At 41.3% G+C, this 26,540-nt stretch overlaps 1 protein-coding gene across 2 annotated transcripts in view; it reads left to right on the forward strand.

Moving 5' to 3' along the window:
• Positions 1-25,026, forward strand: part of Dennd4a (DENN domain containing 4A) — a 111,781-nt gene extending 86,755 nt beyond the window's left edge. For both annotated transcript variants that reach the window (XM_021171458.2, XM_029481210.1), the window contains exons 23-34: positions 47-1,143; positions 7,931-8,120; positions 9,687-9,781; positions 10,517-10,692; positions 10,782-10,928; positions 13,238-13,436; positions 13,668-13,922; positions 15,428-15,545; positions 15,649-15,675; positions 16,115-16,277; positions 16,429-16,493; positions 22,358-25,026. In XM_021171458.2, coding sequence (XP_021027117.1) covers positions 47-1,143; positions 7,931-8,120; positions 9,687-9,781; positions 10,517-10,692; positions 10,782-10,928; positions 13,238-13,436; positions 13,668-13,922; positions 15,428-15,545; positions 15,649-15,675; positions 16,115-16,277; positions 16,429-16,493; positions 22,358-22,494 — 2,669 coding nt within the window. In that variant the 3' untranslated portion in view covers positions 22,495-25,026. The remainder of the gene's footprint in view (positions 1-46; positions 1,144-7,930; positions 8,121-9,686; positions 9,782-10,516; positions 10,693-10,781; positions 10,929-13,237; positions 13,437-13,667; positions 13,923-15,427; positions 15,546-15,648; positions 15,676-16,114; positions 16,278-16,428; positions 16,494-22,357) is intronic.
• Positions 25,027-26,540: the final 1,514 nt, after the last annotated feature.

Raw genomic sequence — 26,540 nt, forward strand, 5'->3', positions numbered from 1 at the left:
ATTTCAGTACATTTTCATAGCTGAAAGCACATTTCTTGTTTTCCAGAAAGCACACCTGAGCTGCTCTTAATGCCATCTCTTGAGGACACAAATGAAGCACAAAACACGCCAAGCAGAGGCTTTAGGAAAAGGCATAAAAGTGATGATGCATCTCACTTGCAGCAGCAAATGCCTTGGGGAAATAGGAACCGTAATCTTAGTGGGGGGGTACTGATGGGATTTATGCTGAACAGAATTAACCAGGAAACAAACCCTGGAGATATGGTTGAAAAATTAGGAGCTGATGCAAAAATTCTTTCAAATGTTATCTCAAAAAGCACAAGACCAAATAGTCTTGATATTGGAAAACCACCAGCAAGATCAAAGAGAGACAGCCTAGAGAAGGAGTCTAGTGACGATGACACACCTTTCGATGGTTCTAACTGCTTGGATAAACTCGAGTCTCCTGTTATCTTTGACTTAGAAGATTTAGACACTGAAACAGATGGATCAAAAGTGGGTGGTGTCGCTGCACAAAATCCCAAGAGGCTTCAACGTAGGAACAGTAGCTTTTCAGTAAAACCCTCTGAAAAAACAGATGTTGTAACAGGCTTTGATCCTCTCTCGATTTTGGTTGCTGAGACTGAGCAGCAGCAGAAAGTGGAAGAGGAAGAGGATGAAGATGATAACAAGAGCGTCTCAACACCATCTGCCAGGCGCAATTTAGCTGAAGAAATCGAGATGTACATGAATAACATGAGCAGTCCTTTGACAAGCCGCACACCCAGCATTGATTTACAACGAGCATGTGATGACAAGCTAACCAATAAGAAAAGCCCAACATTGGTCAAGGCCTGCAGAAGATCAAGCCTGCCTCCTAATTCTCCTAGGCCAGTGAGACTTACGAAATCCAAAAGTTACACCAAAAGTGAGGAGAGACCCAGGGACAGGCTGTGGTCCTCCCCAGCCTTCTCGCCCACGTGTCCATTTCGGGAAGGATCTCAAGAAACACTAGCCCATTCATCACCTTCATTTAACTTAGACACACTGCTGGTGCCCAAACTTGATGTTTTAAGGCACAGTGTGTTCACTGCTGGGAAAGGAGTTGCGGAGAAAGCAAGCAAATGGTACTCAAGGTTCACCATGTACACTACATCATCAAAGGTAGGTCTGTGGGCTTTTGCTGCTTCTCTAAGCCGCCTCTACCACAGCTACTTACAGCTTTCTTATGAGCACATCTGTCTTAACCGCTCTCCTTACATACAGCTTATAAAAGACAATGAGGGTTTTTTAAAGATTTTTTTAAAGATTTGTTTATTTTATATATGTGAGTACACTGTCACTCTCTTCAGACTCTCCAGAAGAGGGCATCAGATCCCATTACAGATGGTTGTGAGCCACCATGTGGTTGCTGGGAATTGAACTTAAGACCTCTGGAAGAGCAGGCAGTGCTCTTAACTGCTGAACCATCTCTCCAACCCTTAAAGATTGGAATGCATATATGTGTGAGTGCGTGTGAACCAACTGTGTGCAAGTGTCTCCAGAGGCCAGAAGAGGATGTAGGATTGCTAGAAACTATAGTTACACTCAACTGTGAGCTGCCACGCAGGTGCTGGGAACCAAATGCAGGTCCTCTGCAAGAGCAGTTAATGTCCTTCATTTCAGTATTTCCTTTAGCACATACATTTTTGTCATTGTCCAGTACGTCTCCAAACATTACTCCCAGGAGTATGCTGCCTTCTCCTGGACAGGATGAAGGATCTTGTGACAGACTTGTATTTCTCCCAAGAACAAAAATGTGGAGGAAGTATAGAAAGCATGTGTTTATAATCATCAGAGAAATGTCACAGATCGGGGACAGGAAGTCAAGAAGGAACTAAGTCAATAGTCTTTTTCCTCAGAAGGCATTTCCACTAATTGTGAGCATAGAACATTAAGTTTGCCATCTTTGGTGGGGGGGGAATGAAAGAGGGTAGGAAGGAGACACAAAATGTAAACTTGAAGACTTCGGGGATGGAAGGTTTTGTCACCTGGCCTTTGGAAAGCCAGTGCTGCCACTTGCCCATGCTTTCCAGGGTCCAATCAGACCTGTTATGTTTAATTCATGCAGCAGAGTGGCCACATCTCTCACCATAACTTAGTCTGACAGAGTTCTTCACATGTTCCCCTCTCAGTGTTTTCCATCTTACGGTATTAGAGAAAGACACGTCTTCAGGGCCTCTCCACCATGGTGTATTAGGTTTTAAGCAGTAAATCCATTCCAGCTTTCCAGTTTTACTCAGCCTCAAAATACCTTCATCAATACTAAACTAAGGGATATCAAGGCATCTCCAGTTCCTTCTCAGCAGGCTATCTTTTGACAAGTACTTTAGCCAACCAGTCAAACTCTCAGCACCTGTGTTAACTGTTCAAACTTTCATACGAAATCTAGAGTCTCTGTTCAATGGGCCCATACTGATAAACCCAGCCTAATCCTGTTTTTAGGTTCTTTCCATTATCCCACACCTGTAAAATCCATTTCCACACATTCCCTAGACTTCTCCTTGAATGAATGATTTCTTTAGTGGTATAGATTACCTCCTTATGGACTACACTTTATATCTTACTTCTAGGAACCTGCTTAGACTTGTGTCTAGTTACATCTAGAGACAACAGTTGGTGGGCATTGGAGAAATATCAGCATTGTCTTGCCTGGCATCTCCTTCAGGGAAAGTGATTGCTGGTTCTAAAGACAGTGCAGGATTGATTCCCTTAGGCAGAGTTGGAGAGGGCAGTACTGCAAGGGGTGAGGAAGCACACCTTCCCGGTACTGATGCTGCATGGGACAGGTAAGCAGAAAGCCTCTGAAAAGTAACGCTTAGGAGTTCTCTGGTGAGAAGAGCTAGCTAGCATCTGTGAGCTGCCAAAGGGAGGAGCTCTGTCCAGCAGGTCCCTGAACCCTGAGAGCCATGTGCCCAGGGCTAAGGAGTAAGTGCAGAGGCTGAGCTCTCTACTAGCATGCATGAGGCCTAAATTCAAGCCCTAGGTCTACTCCTCTCTCCTAGAAAATCTGTATCTTAGGGGCATTGACAATCCCTGAGGAGACTGTAAAACCTAGAATTGATTTGGCTCAATCTGTGATTAAATTATAATAATCAGTTTTTATTTAGCACAAGAAAGAATATACTCTTCTTGAAGGAATAAAATCCCTGGAGTCGTTATCAGAAGTAAGTAATGGAAACAGAACCCCAAAAGATCCAGATATTTGTATTAGCAAGGGACCTTTAGGTAATTTTCAAATATCCAAGGAAATAAAGGAAAAGAAACAGAAATTATACAAATGGAGAATTTCACAAGGAGAAACGAGTGTAAGCCATAAAACTGAAAAATAAATTGAGAACACAATAGATAAATTTGATAGCAAATAAAACAAATTGAAAGATTAGAGATGCCACTTAAAAATATCTGTACTGAATCAGAGATAGAAAAATATTTAAGAAATACAGATATGTATATATGTAAATTGGTAAAGTACTCCTTGCCTTACAAGGACCTGAGTATGACCCCTAGAACTCACGTTAGAATCAACCAGCTATAGTAGTAGCACACTTGCAATCCCAGTGCTGCCGGGCAGGGAGGGCGAGGCAGGCAGATGCCTGGGGCCTGGCCAGCTAGTCTAGCCTGTGTCCTGACTTCCAAGCAAGCAAGACTTTCAGTTTGCTGTCTGTTGCTGTTGTAAAGACCATGACCAGAGCAGTTTTAGACAGGAAAGTGTTTATTTGGCTTCGTGTTCCAATTACAGTCAGTCCATCTTTGAGGGAGGTCAGGGCAAGAACTCCAGGGCGAGAGCAGAGGCAGAGCCGTGGAGGCCACTCCTTCCTAACCTGCTCCCATGAGGGGCTGATCCTGCTCCCTCTCACCGCTCAGGACGGACGGCCTGCCCAGGGCCATCTCCACACACAGCACTCTTTGCCCATGGATTTGCCTACAGGCTAATCTGATTGGGGCATTTTTAAATTGAGGCCCCTCTTCCCAGATAACTCTAGTTTGTGACCTGTTGCTGGTGAGGTGGGGGGACAAAACAAAACAAAAACCAAACAGCACAAAGACCCAGTCTTAAAACAAATACAACAACAAAAATAGGCAAAGCCCTCATCAGGAGTCTCACGGCTTCAGCAGGCCTGGCACTTCCGGCCTCTGCAGGCGTCCACACTCGTGTGTACGTATCATCCATATAATTTAAATGTGTTAGGTTCTTGCATGTGGGAGCAGCACTCAAGGCTCTCCTCCCCCTCTGCATGTACTCATCCTCCTGGGCAGCAAAAAGAAAGGTTTAAAAACTTCAGGTGATAGTTTGAATCCACTGTGATAGTGTAAGACAATTTCAGCCCATCCTACATCTGTTTACTATAAATAATAGAAAATATATAAAAACAACTAAAAATGCTGCAAAGTAAGAAAAAGCTGATGAAGTCCAAGGAAGGACCCCCCACAGAGACAAGTGTCCTATTCTCTCTTCCAATACCTCCTCACCCCAAGGGCAGTCAAGTGGACCATCATAGCTCTAAAACTGAAGTCATAGGAGAACCCATATTTTATGTACAAAAGCATCAGGAAAGAGGCCTCTGTAGGCTAAAGAGTTTGAAGGGAATCCGATTTAAGTCTCAGCATAATTCTTAATTTACACACATAAGAGATAGATGCAGACTTACAGAGAAGACTGAGTTAAAAATCTGCCGACAGAGAACAAAACACAAAAATACAACCTGAATACAATTTAATATTGGGCTAAAACTAAAGCATTCATATTCAAAATATTATTACAGGATTCATGCTACACAAAGCTAACATTCATAATAGCCAAGGTGAGAGGATGGTGATGATGGTGGTGATGGTGATGATGGTGATGGTGATGATATAGATGAGCATGGTGGCATGTGCCTGTAATCCCATGGGATACAGAGTCAGAGGAATCTGGAGGCTGAGGTCATCCTCAGCTACAGTATATAGTGATTTCAGTGCTAGCCTGGGCTACATGAAACGTCCCTCATAAAGGATGTTGGAAAGAACCAGAAAGGCTAGGCATAGTAGTGCACACCTTTTAGTTCCAGTGATCACGAGTCTGAGGAAAGATTATCCTTAGGTGTAGTCTAAGGGGAGTTGTCCTCTGACTTCCACCTCTGTACATATCATAAGCAAACGGCTAACAACCAAAGCCAGCCATGCAAAGACAACTGAAGCTGCTCTACAGGTAAACCTTGGCAACAAGAAGGAAAGAAAAACAAAACAAGAAACACAAGCAGGGGGTATAACTCAGTGGTAAAGTACCTGCATAGCATAAAATAAACTCAGCATACAGATTCAAGAACAGAATACAGACAATGAGGGGGAAAGAGGCAGAGTGGGCTGGAGGGACGCCTCAGCAGACAAGCATTTGCTACTCTCACAGGAGAGCTGGGTTCTGCTCCCAGTGTCTATATGGTGGCTCACAGCTCTCTGTAACTCTGGTTCCAAGGGATCCAGTGCCCTTTTTGGCCTCTGTAAGTGCTGTGCACACATGGCACACTTGCATACTTGTAAGCAAAGCACACACATAAATGAAAAAAGAAAACTGAGTCTTTTAAAAAGTGCACAGAGCCTTAAAGAATTGTTGGGCAGTATGAAAGGTGTAATAGGATAGATACAGTTGTTATTTTCAAAGAATTGAAGAAAACGATTGTTGCAGAAAAGATACTTGAAGTAGAAATATTTTAACTTACCAAGTTTAAAAAAATAATATAAATTTCCAGATAGACATGATGCAGCAAACTACAAAAGGATAGACTTGAAACCACATTCGCCCCCATTGAGATGTTCATTGCCAGTGAAGGCGCTTGCACAAGCCAGGTAACTGAGTTCAGTTCCCAGAACCCATATAAAGGCAGAGGAGAGTTATTCTCTGACCCCCAACACGAGCTGTGCTACAGACCTCCAAAATACGAGTGGATATTTAAAAAAAAAAATGCATCTGTAGACATCATTAGCAAAGCACTAACAATAAAGGCATCGATAAGAAAACAACTCAGACTTTTAATTCTTTTTTTTTTTTTTGGTTTGTTTGGTTTGGTTTGGGGTTTTTTTGTTTGTTTTTGTTTTTGTTTTTGTTTTGTTTTTGAGACAGGGTTTCGTTGTCCCCAAACTCAGAGATCCACCTATCTCTGTCTCCTTAGCGTTGGGACTAAATGCGTGTGCCACCACTTCCTGGCATAATTCTTCAAAAGTATTTTTAAAATTACCAAAGGAATAAAGATCTGAGTGGCCGTGTATTTTTGTCATAAAACCATGAAGGGGAGAGTTGAGTGAGGAGGCATCTTTAGCATGTTGAAAGAAAGACACAGCAGTGCAGAGTCTGTATCCAGTGAAACGCTCTCCAGGGCTTGTGGTAAAATAAGGACACTTCAGACAAGGGAAGATGAATAGAAAACACACTCTCTGTAAGCTGTGCTCGTGGCGGTTCAGGCTGAGGAAATCGTTACTAAAAAGAAAACTTGGATCTTAAGGAAGGAGGCATTATAAATAGCTGCAGCATAAAAGCTGCCTTTTGCCTTGCTGCAACTCTTAAAGCACTTAGAATGGCTCAGCCGAGAAGCCATGACACTGGGGTCACTCAGTGCAGCTGGGGCTGGGACACGGTGGCTCAGGAGCTCTTGCTGCCACGCCTGAGGACCTGAGTTTAATCCCTGGACCTTCTCGGTAAAGGGGGTACTGACCCCTTGGGTTATCCTCTGACCTCCACACTTTTGCTGTGGTGTGCAAATACTTCCTCCCTCACAAAATAAATAAATGTAAAATTTTTAATTCAATTTAAACATTTAATTCAACTGAGTTCTAAAACCTTAATAAGAAATTTTCTTGAATTTTTGAAGTCAGTTTTTGTGAAATTTATTTTCTGAATGTTATAGCATGTAAATTATATCTCAGTAAGATTTTTTTTAAAGATTTATTTATTTGTTTGTTTGTTTATTTATTTAATGTATATGAGTACACTGTAGCTGTCTAAAGACACACCAGAAGAGGGCATCGGATCCCATTACAGATGGTTGTAAGTCACCATGTGGTTGCTGGTAATTGAACTCAGGACCTCTGAAAGAGCAGTCCGGTGCTCTTAACCTCTGAGCCATCTCTCCAGCCCTCAGTAAGATTTTTTTAATGAAAGTATATTTTCTGACAACAGCAGAATCAAACTAAAAATATTAATAAGTATAGATTCAAAAAATCCAAAGTTCTAACTAATTCATGAATTAAAGATAAAGATCACTGGACTTAACCACTCAGTGGTTAAGAATATTGGCTGCTCTTAGGGCCTTAGAGATTGGCACATTCCGGGTGGTATGTGGGTGCAGCACCCACACAGAGGTGCCGATGCCCTCTTGTGGCCTCCATGGGTACTGAATGCACAGACATACATGCAAGCAAAACAACCATATACATAAAGATAAGTGAAGTATTTTTTAAATAAATGAATATTTTTTTAAAGGCCAGCTGCAGTGGCTTGTGTTTGTCATATACAGAAATTGCACGGAACCAGAGAACCCTGAGGTTTGTTGGCCGTCTAATCTAGCCTACTTAGCAAGCAAGCTCTAGGCCAAAGAGAGACCCTGTCTCAAAAAAGAGTGGACAAGTGCTGAGGAACAGCACTTAAGGTTTTCCTCTGGGCTGTGCACATGTACACATATGAATAACTGAACACAGTGCACACACACCTAGACATGCACACCTGCACACAGTATAACACCTCACACTGGCAGAGTTGATCTCCAGCACACTCATCCAGAATGATAGATAGGCCTTTGTAAACTGGTTGTTTTTCTTGCAGAAGTTGTAATGTTGCTCACCTGGGTAGAAGGTAATAGGTAGTTGTTTCTATCTGACAGTGACTTTTAAATAATAATTTTAAATGTGAAGGAAATTAAGCTTATAATTATGTTCTTAGGATCAAAGTTCTGATCGTACCAGTCTTTCTTCAGTGGGAGCCCAGGATTCTGAATCTACCTCTTTGACAGATGAAGATGTCTGCCACGATTTGGAAGGTGCCACTTCCTCCCAAGAAAGCAGTGCAGCTTCGGGGACCAAGGGGATTGACGTCAGCCGGGCCAGCCTGGGAAGCTCTGCCTCCTTAGAAGGTCTGCCCAGCTCTGCCATGCTGCCAAGTCATAGGAGCTTTCTATTTTCATGATTTGTTTTTTTTTTTTTCAATCTTAAAAGATTTGCATGGCAAACAAATGAACAAAAATTGGGGGGAGGGGCAGAATCAGGGCCCTTTGAGAGAAGTCTGGCTCCTGTCCCATCCCTCATATTGTTGCTTCCGTTCTCGGGGGAACTGCTTTTCTCACTTTTCGTTTATCTTTTCACTTGATCCCCAATGGAGGAGCTAGAGAAAGCACCCAAGGAGCTGAAGGGGTCTGCAACCCTATAGTGGAACAACATTATGAACTAACCAGTACCCCCAGAGCTCATGTCTCTAGCTGCATATGTATCAGAAGATGGCCTAGTCGGCCATCAGTGGAAAGAGAGGCCCATTGGACTTGCCAACTTTATATGCCCCAGTACAGGGGAACGCCAAGAAGTGGGAGTGGGTGAGTAGGGGGGTGGGGGGGAGGGTATGGGGGACTTTTGGGATAGCATTGGAAATGTAAATGAAGAAAATACCTAATAAAAATAAATAAATAAATAAATAAATAAATAAATAAAAGCATGTAAACACAGGTCCTTTTACATATCTTTACTATTTTGAAACTTAGAAGGCAACAGGCACTAAACCTTTCTCACCCATTGTTCCGTTCACTTACCAGACTGTGGCGGGGCCTGGATTATCACAGAGACTGCCCCTCCCCCATTTTCACAGTGACTTAGTTCGTGGGTGGCCCTATCAGTTTATTCCAAGTATTTCCAAGTTCTTTCGCAGATACGTACTATTTTGAATTTTCAATACCTGAATGTAAGAATACCTATTTTCCCATGGCCTCATCTGTATGACAAAATATGTTGGGGCAGGAGAGATGGCTCAGTGGGTAGGGCTGCTTGCTGCCAAGCCAGATAGCCTGAGTTGTATCTCTGAGACCTAGATGGTGAAAGGAAGGCACTGACTTCACAAGTTCACCTCTGACCTCCACGTGTATATCACATGTGAGCACTTACATGCTACACAGCGGTAGACACACACCACAGACACTCATACACACACACGAATGCATTGACCAAGCATGTTGACCACTTCTGTGTTTTGCTGTGCAGACGTGCCTCAGCTTCATTTTTATGTGAATTCTGTTGTAGAAATGAGGTTGAGAATCTTAACTAAATCCCCTGTAGTTGGGTGAGCTGGTAGTCTACACCATTTTTTTTTAATTGAAAAAGATATTCTCAGATGGGTGGTGGGTGGTGGACATCTTTAATCCTAGCAGTGGGAAGCAGTGGTAGGCAGGTCTCTGAGTTCAACGCCAGCCTGGTCAACAGGGTGAATTCTAGAACAAGTAGGCCTGCTACACTGAGAAGCCCTGTCTCAAAACAAACAAACAAACAAAACCAAAGGATGAAGAGGAAGAAAAATGATGAAGATAATTTGGTTTCTCTCAGTTACTCTTGGCATGCTTAGTGGAACAAGTTAGCGTTTTATCAGGATTTATGACAGAAATGATTCTTAGATTGCTCCTCTTCAGTTTTCATGGTTTCGCTCTTTATTTTTCAATCAGGATCCCTGTCAAAGTTTGCCTTACCTGGAAAATCAGAGACTGCATCTTCTCTCAACACCAGTAATACCAATATCTTCCAGAACTATGCAATGGAGGTACTGTCTGCCTGTGAGAGCACCTGTGCACACTGCTTTATAAAATTTGAATTTCCTTAGCATTGATGGTTGTTGGTGGAGTGACTGATACTGAATATGTATCCTCAGAAGTTTCAGATAGTGTACCATTCCATCCAAGGTTGCTGAGACCTGTTATGTTAAGTCATTGCTCTCATGCTGGGTTATTAGGACAGATCCATGCTTGGTTTGTCAACATATAAAAGCATTTTCACTTTCAACGTTTGTATTTATAGCTTGTTAGACACATGTTCTCTTTGCACACTTATTTTGCATCATAAACAAATTTGAAAACCATGAAGACACAGTCTGGCTTTGTCTAGACTCTTCTTGATCACTTTGAAGATTTCTCCTTTCCTTACAATGAGGAAGTTACACTTTATACTTTAAAACTTTCCCCACTTTTTCTGAAAAATGTTGCTTCTAAAGATTCTGTTAAATGCGGTTGCTTCTTTGCACTAATTTACAGGAAGGGATTTGGGCTCTGCTGGAAATACGCAGTGAGCGCTGATGTGGAGTTGTGTGGTCAGGGACTTACGTCTTGTGAACTGCACCAGCAGCATGTGTGAGCACACACTGGCTCTGTCATTTTGCACAGCATGTGGCTGTACTTGCTCAGATCTTTTGATTATTGCCATGGAGTCTTTGTGATTACAATGTGTTTTCCTTTGTAATCTGTGCAGATCAGCTTGCTTCATGGAATGCTCTCTTCCCTAGGTTCTCATCTCAAGTTGTTCTCGGTGTAGGACCTGCGACTGTCTTGTCCACGATGAGGAAATCATGGCTGGCTGGACAGCAGATGATTCAAATCTCAATACTACATGTCCATTTTGTGGCAATCTCTTCCTACCCTTTCTGAATGTTGAAATCAGAGATTTAAGACGACCTGGAAGGTAACAGCATGCCCCATTTTTCTTTCCGCTTAAGGGCATTGTTTCCTAAAATACCTCTTTTCTCAAAATGTCTTTGATTCCCATTCTAGATATTTCTTGAAGTCCAGCTCATCAACAGAAACTATGCACTTTGCATCTTCCTTCGCAAGTCGGACAAGGCAGTCTTGCATCTCAGCATCGGCCTCTGGTCTTGACACTTCTTCTCTCTCGGTTCAAGGGAACTTTGATGTAAATAAGTAAGTATGGCTGTGGAGAACTGTAACTACATATATGGTTCATGAACAGATGTGAAAGAAGAGAAGTGGACCATTTTAAGGTATAAGTTTCTGTGAAGATGTACGTTCCTGTAATTAATCACTGAATGGTAGAGAAAGGATGATGATTAAGAATAGTCTGGTTTATATAACAAGATGCCACCTCAAATGGTTGGATGGGTGGATAATTGGATGGATGAATGGATGGACAGATAGATGGAAAGATAGATTCCTATGGCAGAAAACATCTTAAGCTTATTTTTTTTAAGATTTTATTTATTTGTATTTTATATACACGGGTGTTTTGCCTGCATGCATGTTTGGAGACTAGAAGAGGGATTTAAGTCCTCTGAATCTTGAAATAGAGATGGCTGTGAGCCACCATGTGGGTGCTACAGACTGAGCCCAGGTCTTCTGCAAGAGCAGCAAATGCTCTCCACTCTGTCTCCAGCGCCTCATTATCTTAAACCCTTATTTCTGATTAAAGCGATGTTAAAGTGCTCTAGTGGATAGCTATTTAAGTCTAAATGTTTCTATGCTCACCTTTATGAACCTCAAAGGTAATAATAGTGTTTACATGTATTTTGCCTTTGTTTTGTATATGTGTTTGTTTTGAGAAAGATCTTATATAACCCTGATTGGCCTTTAACTTGCTATGTAGTTAAAAATGACCATAAATTCCTTATCCTCCTGCCTCCACCTCCCAAGTTCTGCTGTTAAAGATGCCACCTTGCTCAGTGGTTTTACCAGTATCTAAAGATGAAAAAAAAAAATCTGTAATACACTTGAAATTTACTTTGACCAGCTTTTTCTCTATCTCTTTAGGAATTAATACCAAGTTCTATTTTAGAATATTTAATTTTCTGTTTATAAATATATAGTAGTATAAGAAAACTTTTGGAGCTGACATAGAACTATAAAATTAAAAGCACATATAGTGATCCAATATAAGTAATCTATATTCATAAGTTATTTCTCCACCAGTGAAATGAGCCAATTCAAGTCAGATTGGTGTATATATAAAGGCAGGTTTATTGGAAAACCACTCCAGACCAAGTTCAATGATCCCAAGGAATGAAGCCAGGGAAGTTGCCATAGAGAGGGAGACACAAGAGAGGAGGAAGAGAAAGAGAGAAAGCTTGCATACAGAGAGAGGGAGAGAAGAGAAGAGAGAGACCAAAATGTCTAGATTATAAATGAAAAAGCCTCTAAGGAGGGGAAGCCCATTCCCTGGCCTGGAAAGTTGAGGGTAGAGGGTGGGGTATGCCAGGTAGTCACTGAGAGGATGCTGGGAGAACCTAGAGGCCAGGTCCGTTTTGGTATGTTAAACACGTACCTCAACTGCTTGTCCCAGGTCTGAATCTCAACATATATTTAAATACAGAAACTTGACTCTTTTTTGCAAAAGTGCCAGGTTTACCATATGTAGCCATATAGGTCAAGCCATGTTTCAGCTACATGTGCAGAAAAAGAAAATGCCTATGTAATACTGGCATGGTGAACACAACCCACTTAGTCATAAATACTTACACTATAAAACCCAAAATCTCTGTGCACCTTCTCTCTATGACCCTTGTGTTTCTCTCTGTCTCTCTCTCTGCTCTGTGTCTCTGTCTGTCTCTTTCTCTGACTCTTTGTCTCTATCTGTCTGTATCTCTTGTCTCTGTCTGTCTCTGTCTGTCTGTCTCTCTCTCTCTCTTCAACTTCTGAAAGAATATGTAATCCATTTTCTCTACTGTATATATCAAGGGTTAGTCATGATGCTGTGTAAAATCTATTCACTAAACATTCTGAATAAATGAAATGAATCTTCAAAATTAAAAGTTTGTGTGGTCCAATTATCACACTGCTTAAAATATATCTTATTTCTTAGTTGATGACTGAGTAGCAAATTTCCTTTGATTTATTTTGCTATGCCCAGCTCTGATTCTTTTTTTTTTTTTTAGATTTNTTTATTTATTATATGTAAGGACACTGTAGCTGTCTTCAGACACTCCAGAAGAGGGAGTCAGATCTCGTTACGGATGGTTGTGAGCCACCATGTGGTTGCTGGGATTTGAACTCGGGACCTTCGGAAGAGCAGTCGGCGCTCTTAACCACTGAGCCATCTCCTCAGCCCCCCCAGCTCTGATTCTAAAAAGAACCAACATGGTTCTACATAAGATGGGATGAGATAAGAAAGTCTAGGCACTAACAGGATTTCTTTTTCTTTTCTCTCTCTCTCTCTCTCTCTCCCCCCCTCTTCCTTCCTTCCTTCCTTCCTTTTTTTTTTTTTTTTTTAAATGTGCAAGCAAATCTAAACTGCAGGAAAATCCATGTGCCCGAAGTATTCAGATCCCTGCTCACAGATCAAAAACTGTTGTGTCAAAATGCCCACTATTCCCAATGGCCAGAAGCATCAGCACATGTGGCCCCTTGGATAAGGACGATCCCGGAGGACAGAAGCTCATTCCTACAGGCAGCCTGCCAGCGACTTTACAAGGACATACAGTATGTATTTCAGAGTTTCTCTTGTTTGTAAAGTGATTGTTTACACAATCCTGTTGCTTTGGTCCTGAAGAACATTATTAGCTTTATATAGAACAATCAGTATTATGGTTTTATATAATATAGAGCAATTATATCATTGTCACAGAGTCCTGCTCCATGATACAGTCATGGAAATCACAGACATTTTCACGTCCTCATTCTTACATTTGTCGTGTATGTTTTCTTCAACAGGATTCTTTAGGGTTAGAATGGCACCTGCCGAGTCCAGACCCTGTCACTGTCCCATACCTTAGTCCCTTAGTGGTGTGGAAGGAACTTGAGAGCTTACTGGAGAATGAAGGTGACCATGCAATAACAGTGGCAGACTTTGTGGACCATCACCCAATTGTCTTTTGGAACCTGGTGTGGTATTTTAGACGCCTCGACTTGCCCAGTAACCTGCCTGGACTGATTCTTTCTTCTGAGCATTGTAACAAGTATTCAAAGGTAGGAGGGTAAAGTCAGAAGGGGAACTAATCCGGCTATTATCGTTGTATTCTTTGCATATGCCTCGTGACACAAAGTAAGGTTTGTTTTTATGTTTGACATTTTCACTACCCTTGGAATCGGCACCTAAACAGAACTGCCCTCAGTTGAATTTGCAGACTAGCAGTAAGACAGTCATGGTTTCAGACTTCTCAAAATGACACAAAACATGATTGACTATTTTGTTATCACTTGAGGAATGATGTGGAAGTTACTCTTATGTAAAGGTTTATAAGTTAGTTCCCCCCATACTTCTTTCAGAAATAAGAAACATCAGTCCACTTTAGGGGTGTCTAATTCATTTTGTAAGTGTACACTCCCCTTTTCTTACTTCCCTTACTCTGAGTTTATTATGTTCATTTATTTATTTAATTCAGTTTTTAAAACTGGTGCTGAGGATCAAAGCCAGGACTTCATATATGCTAGGCAAGGACTGTAGCTGAGATCCATCCTCAGCCGTTTTATATTTCCATTTCTGTATGTCTGCACCTGTGAGCTCAGATGCACACTGTGGTCCCAGGACGGCCTCAGGAGTCAGTCCTCCCCTCCCACCGTGTTTGGAAGCAGGGCCTTTTGTTGCTTCTGTGTTGTGGATTCCAGGCTTACCAGCCCACAGGATCCTGGGAATCTCCTCGTCCACCTCCCATCTCTGGGTCACTGCGGTTACAGGCATTCACATTGCTGATGAGTGATAGAGATATTAATTTAGCTGCAATTTTCTTCTCTAGGCAAGGGTCTTGAACTGAGAGATAGGGAGTGGAGGGAGCGGGCCTGCTGGATTTAGATTTATTTCTCCGTGAAGCCATAAGCAGGGACAAGATGAGCCCTGTGTGATGTCCTCTCATTGGCCTCAAGCACTGTGTCAAATCTGCTGCTTAGAGAGCCTTAGCCTCTTGCCTCAGCAGGTCTTCCTCCAGTGGGTATCAAATGTGTAAAAATATGTATTTTCTGTTCTTTTTTCTCTCCTATGTATGTGTCTTTAAATTTTTTTATGAGGCTCTGTACTTTCTAGTTTTATGTTAACTTGGCACAAGATGCAATCTTCTAAGGAGAGAGAATCTCTATTGACAAAATGCCTCCATCAGATTGGCTTCTAGGCAAGCCTGTGGTGCATTTTCTTAATCAGTGGTGGATGTGGGAGAGCCCAGCCCACTGTGGGTGGGGCCACTCCTGGGCAGGTAGGTAGTCCTGGGTGCTTGAAGAAAGCAGGCTGAGCAAGCCATGGGGAGCAAGCAGGAAACAGTGTTCCTTCATGACTTGTACATTATTTCCTGCCTTGAGTTCCTGCCCTGACTTCCCTCAGTGATGGAGAGTCGTCTGAGAGTTATAAGCTGAAATGCCCTGTCCTCCCCAAGTTGCTTTTAGTCATGTTTTTTATCACAGCAATGGAAACCCTAAAATAAAATTTACGAAATACTTACAAAATTATGTAAGGATCAATAATAAATTTTTATTTTACAACCCAGATTCCCCGCCACTGTATGTCTGAAGATAGCAAGTATGTTTTAATACAGATGTTATGGGACAACATGAAATTACATCAGGATCCAGGGCAACCCCTGTACATCCTCTGGAATGCCCACAGTAAGTGCTGTTATAGAGTGCTGACTTCAGAGAATAATTTCTGGGTGCTTTAAAAAGCCTCCGCTATGAATTGACTTGTGTCTCCGTGCTTTTTGTCTTCCAGGTCAGAACCGCACTCTGCTGTTTGAGAGTGAGTGTTACCTGGTTGCTAGTGGTGCCTTCTGTGGAGCTGAGTCCTGGTTTCGTTTGGGAGGGCGGCTCTGTATGTGCTGAATGGCTTGCTTGTGTTATAACAGTTCAGCTTGAAGAACATTGCTTGTCCCCGTCTCTTCTTTTCCTTATTTTTTGTTTCCATCCCTGGCTGCTGATGGAGACTTTCCTTTCCGGGCTGTGTTAAGGAAAACTATTTTAAGTTTTATGTTTGAGGCCACAAAACTCTGCAGGCCTATTTCTATCGTTAATTGTCTTATTTTCCTGTTTCACTTCTTTCATTTTCAAATTTCTATTTCTTTATTATTGCCCTTGATTTATTTGCAATGTAACTTCTTTAACAGTTGCCTGTTGGTGTTTAATGTATTCTCCCTTCTACAGAGAACATGTCTGTCATCCCTTCTTCTGTTCTTTTACAGCTCAAAAGTACCCAATGGTCCATTTGTTACAAAAAAGTGATAACTCCTTTAACCAGGAGCTGTTGAAAAGCATGGTGAAGAGCATTAAAATGAACGATGTCTACGGGCCCATGAGTCAGATTTTAGAGACACTGAATAAGTGTCCGCATTTTAAAAGACAGCGGTGAGTCTGTCCGTCAGATGAGTGGGTTATATCCCATGAGAAGCATCCTGTTGGCTTTATGGTTTCTCTATACTTACATAGCATAAAGGCTTTGTAGGCAACATAAAAGCTCTAAGGATTCTAATTTTTCTCCATGTCTTTTTGCCCACAGGAGTTTATATAGAGAAATATTATTTCTCTCACTTGTGGCACTGGGAAGAGAAAACATTGATATAGGTAACTCAATGTCATAAATAACATAGTTTATTGTACAAACTATAAAAACTGTACAAAACACAATATACAGCATATTGTAGATTTTAAAGGGTTTTCATTGGTGGTCTTAATTATTATATCTTTGCATTAACTTGTTAGAAAAATGAATCTTTTTAGCAACTCTTTAAGATGTATTATTTTTAAATAATGTGTATGTGTTTATCTGTATGTAGATTTGTGCATGTGAGCACAACTGCATGGTAGCAGAGTCATGCTAATGTGTAGTGGGCCCATGTGCATGCTAGTGTGTAGTGGGCATGTGTGCTATAACTGGTTGCTCAATCAGACCACGAGTCGAGTATGCCGTGAGATTGTTGTTGTTGTTGTTTGTTTGTTTGTTGAAACAGTTTCTCTGCAGCCTTGGCTGTCTTAGAACTAAGTAGACCAGTCTGGCCTTGAACTCAGAGATCTGCCTGCCTTAGGCTCCCAGGTGCTGAGATTAAAGGCTTATACCACCACTCCCTGACAGTTGAGTGTAGTATTTTAAATTAACACTTTAAGAACAGACTTATTTAGTTAGAAGAAAGTAATCGACTCATACAGAAGATGGCAATGGGCAAGTTGTTTTAAGGCCTCAGACTTAAAAGCTTCGGCTATTAGGGCTGGTTAGAGATCTCAGTGATTAAAGGCATGTGGGCACCATGCCTGATGACCTAAGTTTGAGCCCTAGAAATCAATGGTAGAAGGAGAGAACCAAGGCCTGCAAGTTTTTCTGTGACCTAAGCATAAGAGCTGGCATGGTGCCCAGTGGGTAAAAGCACTTGCCATGCCATGCATGATGGCCTGACTTCCATCCCTGGGGCCCACGGTGAAAGAGAGAACTGACTCCCAAAAGATACCTTCTGCCTCTACATGTGCACATCCTAACACACACACATATACATACACACAACAACAACAACAATAATAATCAGCTTTTAAAAGTCTGTGCTAAGCAAATGCAGCTAGGGCTGGTGAGATGGCTCAGCAGTGAAGAGTACTGCTGTCTTCCCAGAGGACCAGTGTTCAGTTCCCAGCACCCATGTCAAGCAACACACAACCACATGTAACTCTAGCTCCAGGGGGTCAGTGCCCTCTTCTGACCCCCGTGCTCTCTCACTCACATGCACACAGACACAATCATACCATACAGTCACACAGCACATACTCAAAAATAAAAATAAAAGAAATCTTTATGTAAGCCATCGCACATGGGTTCTGGAATCTGAATGAGCAGCAGGCATATTTAATAACTGAACTGTCTTTCTAGCCTCTCACCCTTCAAAATACAATAAATGCCTTCAAAAGACAAAGCTACAACCAGGGAACACTGGACTATGGGCCTTGCTAGTCACCGAGTTTCTCAAATAAAGTTGAGAAACTTTGCATGAGTTCCAATAGAAATATAAACATTGAAAATCAAGAGCCAAGTGATGGAGAGGGCTAGAGGAAACACCTGGGCTGAGTCCATAGTTTTGTTTGTAAACAAATATTTTATGTCCTGACCTACCCTTACCATTAAAAATAAAGGCTTCATATTACAAGCAGAAAACTTGGAAGTAGAATGCTGTGAATATTTGCTTTTTATTTTAATAATTTGAAACACTGGAAACTTAAAACTAAGAAATTTGACAAATTGTTTTCATATTTAATTTAAAAAATGATTGTACAGAGATTGACAGGAATCAAAACTAGTAAAGGAACGGCCTACTGGGAAATATCCTGCTAGCCTTAAAGGGAAGCAACATGGAAAGGAAGGATCAAACTGTAAATAAAAACCCTTCTTGATGAGGAATTACATTAAGTGTAAGGCGATTAAACTCTGCAAGTCAAAAGCAGATTAGAAGAATGAGTTTTTTTAAATTTATGACCCAACAATATGCCAAATTCAAGAGATTTTAGACTCAAAAGCAGATCTGAAGTAAGTAAAAGGGTTGGAAAGATAGTCCTGCCTTAGTTAGCTGTGATAAAATCATGGCCAAAAGCAACGTGGAAAGGAAAGGGTTTGTTTCCTCTTATAACTCCCAAGTCATAATTCATTTCTGAGGGAAATCAAGGCAGGAATCTGGAGGCAGGAACCTGGAGACAGGAACAGAAATAGAGGACTTTGAGGAGCTCTGCTTTCTGGCTCACTCCCTGGCTTGTCCAGCTTGGTTTTTTATACAGCCCAGAACCACCAGCCCAGGTCCAACCACAGTGGGCTGGACCCTCTCACATTCATCACTAATCAAGCAGCTGCCCTTCAGACTTGCCTACAGGCAACTAATGGAGACATTTTCTCAACCGAGGCTCCTTTTCCCCATACCTCTAGCTTGTGTCAAGTCAACAAAAAGGAAATAAAAACAAACAAAACAAAAAAACTAACCAGGACAAATCCTCAAAAGGGAACAATACTATACAAAAATCAAATAAAACAATTAGAGACCAAAACATTTTATAATAAGAGTCAATCTACCAAGATGATACAGTGATAAAAATATATTCACCTTAGGGACATAAATCCTTAAAACCTTGGAATAGATGGCAGTTTCGTAAATGTCCCATCACAAACACAAAGAAGGGGCTGATGAGATGATCCAGCAGGTAAAGATGCTTTGTGCACAAACCTGGCTACCTAAGTTCAATCTCTAAAACCCAGATAAAGGTGGACAATGAGAATAATTCTACTAGGTGTCCTCTGACCTCTACAAGTGCACCATAGCGCACACACAAACACACACACACTCACCCCCCACTCTCTCTAGACATCAACAAAACTAAAACCCTGTGTTCATGAGTGGACACCATCAAAAAATAAAAAGATAATACCAAAACTCATATATCTGTTATATATACATATATGTCATATATAATATATACTAAAGTCATAAACTGATAAAGCAGAGTATTCAATATAAAGAACTTTTTATTTAAAATTTCAAAATTTTATACATATATGCAACATATCTTTATTATATATATCCCCACTCCCTCTCTCCAGTCCTTTCTGTCTCCCCAAAATATGTTTCTCCCAATTTTATGTCTTTTTTTATAACACACCAGGTCCAGTTAATGCACTGATATATTCAAGGGACTTATGGACATCCATGGCCTGGGTAAAGCAAACATTCATAACTTAGGAAAAGCAACCCAGTTTAAACTTGACAAAGGATTTGACCATTTATTTCTCCAACAAGAGATATACAAGTTGACTAAAAAGCACAAGAGAAGATATTCAGTATCTTTATTCATGCATGAAATGCAAGTCAAAAAAAACAAAAGTAGTTACTCCTTCCCAACTTGAAGAATACCTATCAATAGAAAAATCAGAAAAGAACAAGTATAGGAAAGGATGTGGAGAGACTGGGCCATGTACGTTGCTGGTGGAATTGTAAACTGATGTGGCTGTCAGAAGCAGTTCTATGTGTCATCGGAGGTTACCATGAGCTCCTGCATCTACACAGATGCCCAGGGTTACTGCATGCACTCGGGCTTCTGCACAAAACATTTCTGACAGTCCCAGAAACTAAAATGGGGGAAAGTCCAAGTAGAGATGGAGAAATAAAATGTAGCCTATTTGTCTGTTGGAACATTACCCACAGGTCAAAGTAGACGAGCCAAACCCGGTAGATGTGCTAACATATGGGAGGCTGAGGCCAGAGGGTCACACATTTAATCATGACCAGCCTAGATTGGATCTGAATCTGAAAGTGAAAACTGCCAAAAGAAAACAATGAAAATACAGTGAGTGCTTCAACACGCAGCACATACGGTCTTGGGTATACTTAGCAAAAGGAACCACACAGGAAGTCACATGCTGTATGCTTGAAAGTGTGTGAAGTGTCCAGATAGAAAATAGATCTGCGATTTCTAGTGCCCAGGATAAGGGAAAAATTGGAAAATTGCTGCCGACTGCTTTTGAGGGGTTTTCGCATGATCAAATATTCTGGAATTAGAGAGTGGTGATGCCTGTTCAATCTTGTGAATATACAAAAAGCAAAACAAAGAAAAACAGCCGCACTCAGTTTGACTGAGTTACACACTGGTGAATTGTACATATGGAAAGTATTTCTCAAATTTACATAACTTATCTGACCAAAAAAGAAGAGTCATAAAATATTTAAGGAAGTATTCATTAGTTGCCTTTCCCCTGTAGAAGCCCATATTACTATGGAATGGCCAGTGCAAACAAGAGCTAGGAAAGTCAGAAGGACTGAATAGAGTCTAGAAAGAAGCATGGACATCTGTGGGGAAAGTACCTAGTAAAACCAGCTGGGAAAGGCAAAGTTTTACATGAGTTTCAGTCACTGAAGCCACGGGGAGGACACTAGAGCCTGGGGAAATGAAGACTGTGTCCTTTGAGCAAGGCTTTTAAACTAATGAGACAGAAAGGGTACCGAGAAACAGCGCTCAGCTTGCACTTACCATCCCTTTATGTTCTACCCAGTGGAACCCCAGATTATATGCAGACTTTACTCTTGCCCTCTGCCCAGGGGCATTCATTAAATGTCCTAAGAAGACTGTACTTGATTGTGTTGTTGGCTGTCATCCTACACGAGTCACCACTGGGCACCACTGTGGCACATCTCATAAGGCAATATGGATGTCTTCATCTCCCCACCGCAGAATTATGAGACCTGAGTAAAATCCAGGCATAACTCATAGCTCGTTTATATCTCCAGGGGTTGTTTAAAGTGAGCTGGACCTGTGGTACAGGCCCATAATCCCAGTCACCCAGGAGGCTCAGGCAGGATGATTGCAAACTCAAGACCTGCCTTGTCTTCAAAGTCACTTCAAGCTAGTCTGGGAAATGAAGAATAAAACTGTAACAGAATGAAAAGTTTAAGAAGGGCTAGGGGTGTGGCTAAGTGTCACAGAATTTGCTTATCATGTACAAGGTCCTTAGGGTCAACCTCCAGTGCTGCCAAAACAATAGAGCAACGGTAATGGTTATAAAGCCACAGTCTTTTCATAGGAATGCTACCTGTTTCCTATGAGAAAGAAGGAGAAGTCGCTTCAGGATGATATCAGAAGCTACACGGCTGTGCGTGATAACGCATGCCTACAGTCCTAGTTCTCAGAAGGCTGAGATAGGTAGGCTGCTATGAGTTACAAGCCAGCTTGGGCTGCAGAGTAACTCTAAGGCCAGCCTATGCTACACTGAAAGACAATGATCTGAAAAAGATTAAAATCTACACTTTCCCACCAAGTCCTCAAACTAAGTAGGAAACTTAGATTAAAAACACACAAATTCCAGGTAGAGCTAAAATTTTAACTAAAAAAAAAATTAAATCTCAAAAGAAATGGATATGGATCCTTCCTTTTCTTACGTTTGTTTTGTTGGGAAAAATCACCATGATTTTTTTTTTCTCTTTCTTGATGTTAGGAATTAAACCAGGGGCTTCAGCCAGGTACAGTACAAGGGCAAGCACTCTACCACGAGCTGTTCCTTATTTTGAGACAGGTTCTTCTTGAACTTGTACTGAAGCCCAGGCTGGCCTTGCACAGTCTTCTTGCCTTAGCCTCCCCAGTTCCTTGACTCTGGACTGTAACAGGCACTGTTCCATTGCCCACTCTTAAACCGTGTTACTGCCCATGAAGGGCAAATTACAACAAATATGTGTGTGGTTTTCAGTGGTTGTTAACACTGATGTTTGATCAAAATTGCTATGTGCGACCTAGCCCATGCTTAGCACTCGAAGGCTCCCCTTTTGCAGGTTCTGTAACCATGAACCTGTGGATCTCAGAAGCACCCTGGAGATGCATTCTTGGCCCCTAACCTTGTGGTTTTGTTATATTACAGCAACTTGACTATGATCAATATCAGACATGAATTTCTTGTTGTATTTCTCAATCCCATTTTGCAGATGCATTTGACAAAGAATACAAGATGGCTTATGATCGTCTCACGCCGAGTCAAGTCAAGAGTACACATAACTGTGACAGGCCACCAAGTACTGGAGTGATGGAATGCCGTAAAACCTTCGGAGAACCTTATCTTTAAGACGTGTGTGTATATGTATACATTCAATATATATTGTATAGTCAGTGTACAAAGTAACACTTTTAGACTCTAAACTCCACTTTTTGAGAATGCATTTGTAAATGGATTGGAAAGTTCAGGTGACTTTGTACAGAATGCTTTTGTGGGACAACAGTGACAGACAGGGAGAGAGCCACTTACTTACCGTTTGTTTCTTCTTTGTCACCCCTGTAAAGTAATTACGTACTCCATGATGAGGAAGTCTCTTTTAAAATGGGTTGCCACAAGATTAGACTGTCTTACGGTTTCTCATGGGAAAGACAGGTGGGAAAATCATGTACGTACGGAGCGTAGGCAAAGATGTCAGATCAGAGTGTGTCCTGCTCTCGTGAACCGTTCATGGACAGTTCACGCTTTCGCCATGAAGTTCTATTATACATATTTTAAATTGTTTATAGTAAGTTGATATTTTTTTAATTTTTAAATTTAATATAGCAAACTTAAAATGACTTTAAACTTATGAAACAAGTGTTTATTTTCTTTGTGTCTGCTCTTTGGAGTAATTAGCACAGCTGCAGATCTCTATGTATATCTACCTATATTTTTTTTATTACTCGAGAGGAAGAACTTTAACTCGTCAGTGCTAGTGTCTGTGCCCTTGGATTGCACGCTAGCTCCCCTGAATCTGACTGGTGAGAGGGACTGAGGGAGGCAGGGTGTGAGCCCTGTGCAGGAAGTGCCAGGCAGGGCACCTGCGCCGTGCTCGCCAGTCTCTTCTACTACAAAGATGCGAAAGTACCCAGGGGAAATAGCTCACAACCCAGATATCAGCGTGAGTCTCAGTGTGCTATATGAACACTCACAGAGGGGGTATGACTGACAACGCCAGACTCTCTAAACCTTACCCAAAATGCTGGGTATGAAACAAATTGCACTATAAAATATGTATCTGAAATATGGTTTAATGGGGTAGTCTGTTAATAATATATATAGAGAGAATCAAAGTATTTTTGAAAGCAGAAAAATAGTAACGGTCTAAAAGTGCATCCAGAGAGAATTTCCCATATTGAGGAACTTAGTTTTTTCAGTAAGCTTCAGGCTCTGAAGTTCAGGAATCGAAAATGTAAACTCTACATAATCAGACAAGAAACTCAATGTTTAAGAACCAGGAGTAGTAAATTGACTTCAAATCCATTTTTAGTTATATTATTTCTAAAATCACTTTCTTTGAATAATTTCTCATAAGGAAAAAGCATCCTTTGGCCTCTAGAATTAATTATTCATGTATTTTCAGTGTATGTATATACATTTGCAAAGGTTGTCATTTGTAAAGGAAGGCTAGCCATTTTAACAAGAAGAGGAAAGGGGGGGCGGTCCCAAATTTGATGTTTAAAGCAAGTGGAGTCCATGATGCTTGACCTGGGATATCTTAAGAGCCCGGAGACTCACCAGTTCAGCTGCAGGAGAGCTGCCTTTCAGTCCCTGCTCCCATTGAGTAGCCAGGCTGCACAGCTTTTGCCCTCTGGCAAGTTGTGGAGAGCATAAAATGTGAATCTGAGTTCAGTTGGTTTGAGGCTGAACTTAATTACTTGAAAACACTGGTGCTATGCGCGCGCACACCTACGGCTCCTGTCGATCCACACGGCCTCACCGGCCTCACTGCTTCACGTTCCTCAAGTCACTGAGAAGTGTATTCAGCCTCCAGAGACTGGGAATGTTCAAGTGGAGGTCCTTGGCACTGGTAGTAAACATGCCCTCTAACAGGATTTGGGGTCTCGTCTGTGCTTTCTTCTTCCTTCCCTTATGAGAGCAGTTTGCACTGCTGCCTCCAGTTTCCGTGATGCATACTGTGTGGTTTGTTGGTTTCAACTGTCTGACAAGCGCAGAGAGGCAGAGCTGGTTCTTCATACTCACTCGGAAACAGCATGACTTCTGTCTCCCACCCTGCCCTCAGTTTTGTTCTCTGTCTCTAAATAAAGTTGTATTTTTCCTGCTTTTAATCCCCAGGAAATATTATTGTATGAAGATAATTTTTAAAAATAATACCTGAACATGGACTAGAACTCAGTCAGTCCTGCTCCAAAGAAAACTAAAATAAGGTTCGTCTTTTTGAAACAACTTAATACAAGCTGGTTTTCAGTTTTTTTATTTACCGTACATTTTGGAAAATTATGGCCAACAGTGTTGGATGTCCTTGCCCTCTACTCTTAGGTCTTTTCCATTCTTAGTTTTGCTTATGTCTAAATTGTTGGAAATAAACCATGCTCTTGCTAATATAGTTTAAGACTCTTATTAGGTTTGAATGTTACTCTGTGTGTGTACATACTACTTTAAATAATCAACATTTCCCTCCTGTTGCCAGATGTCACCGTATGTAGCTATTCATCTTCTGATTTTGTTTTCCTTTCTATTTTTTCTAACCTTTAAACCCCTGAAACTATCAGTTATCTTACTATAAGGTTGTCTAGTATGTCTTCCCATTTTTGTACATAGAGAAATGACCCTGAAAATGTTGGTTTAGCATTTTAGGCAATAAATACTTTTTTTACTTCATGCTGATAATTATTATTTATTGGCGCAACCAACAAGCACTGTCTCTTTTTATTCCTATAACTTGCATTGTACTTTAAATAACTTACAAAAGGAAAATAATTCTTTTAAAGTGGGTATTAGTTCAGCCTTATTTTTTCTCTTCCATCATAGTTTATAGACTGCTTTTAAGCATTTCATGTCAGAGTGAGAGGGAAGAGGGAGCTGCCCAGGAGGCCGTGGCTCGGGTGCTTAGTGTGCTCGCCCTGTTTAGATCCAGCACAAAGCTCTGTGTGAGCCCCAGCAGCTGCCTGCTGCCTTCGTGAGCACCAGCACCCTCAGGACTTGCAGGCTTAGCACCGCTCACACTACCTTCCTTTGCTAGCCCCAAAGAAAGCACGTTTGGTGGCGACACTGTTGGCTGAGAAGCCGGGCACTTGTCTGTTCAGGGATCATTGAGTCTGACACCTGTGTATATGCTCACACTGAGAATGCTGGGAAAACTCCTACTGTCCACAGCTGCTCCTCCACATGCCTTCCTCTTGTATATTAAGAGTTTTCCAAGTGAGTTTCCTTTACTGTAGCAATTGGTGGACTAGTCTGTAAAGGGGAAATAATCCGGTTCTACTCACTAGTCACAGTACCGGACCTGAAGACCAGAAACACACCTCTGGCTGGGCAGGCTAACTCAGGCCTGGGTACCCTCCCAGTGACCCCCTGAAGAGGGGCATGCAGCCCCAGACCACCTATAGGCTGTGCCTGCAGATAAGGGCAACCAATTGTTTCAATTTATCTACCAACCTGTACTTTCAGTATAAATTCCATTTCTGCCCCCTCAGAACTCATTTGTTAAATAAACGAGAATTCTGCTATAGACAGTGTTCTTTAAAAAAAATAAGTTTTCAGATCTGTTGGTGATAGTACAATATAATGTTCAAAATACATACAGTAGCTATTTTAAAACATACCAGTTTTCAAATACGTCTATTTTAATTTTTTATATAAAGTTTTAACCTATTTAACCAGGAAGTCCTTCATAGTGTTAGAACTATCTATTGCTAGGACATCAAGGAGCTGTAACTGCAGGAAGAGGGAGAAGACACCAGTCACACTCCTATGAGGTGAAATCTGCTTCGTGTAATTCCACATCATTTGCTATCCAGTGAAAGGCCATCTCAGCACTATCTTGCATACTAGCACACTGGCTTCTCTATTTTTAAAGGGCATGCTTTTGTAAATGGGTTTATAAATAAATATATGTGTGTGTGTGTGTGTGTCACAAATTTAATTGGTTCTTTTAGAAGTTACACAAATTGAGGCTTGAGAAGAGCGCTTCCTGCTCTCCTGGAGGGCCTGAGTTCAGATCCCATGTCCACCTCAAGTGGCATCCTCTGCATCTCCAGGAGCTCCAACACCATCTTCTGACTATTACAGGTGCATGTACATGTGTATGCACACACGCGCGCTCACACACACACATGACCTTTTCTGGGGTCAAACAACCTTTTCACAGTGGTCACCTAAGACCATTGGAAAAC

The sequence above is a fragment of the Mus caroli genome, chromosome 9, assembly GCF_900094665.2.
Source record: "Mus caroli chromosome 9, CAROLI_EIJ_v1.1, whole genome shotgun sequence".
NCBI classification, from domain to species: Eukaryota; Metazoa; Chordata; class Mammalia; order Rodentia; family Muridae; genus Mus; species Mus caroli.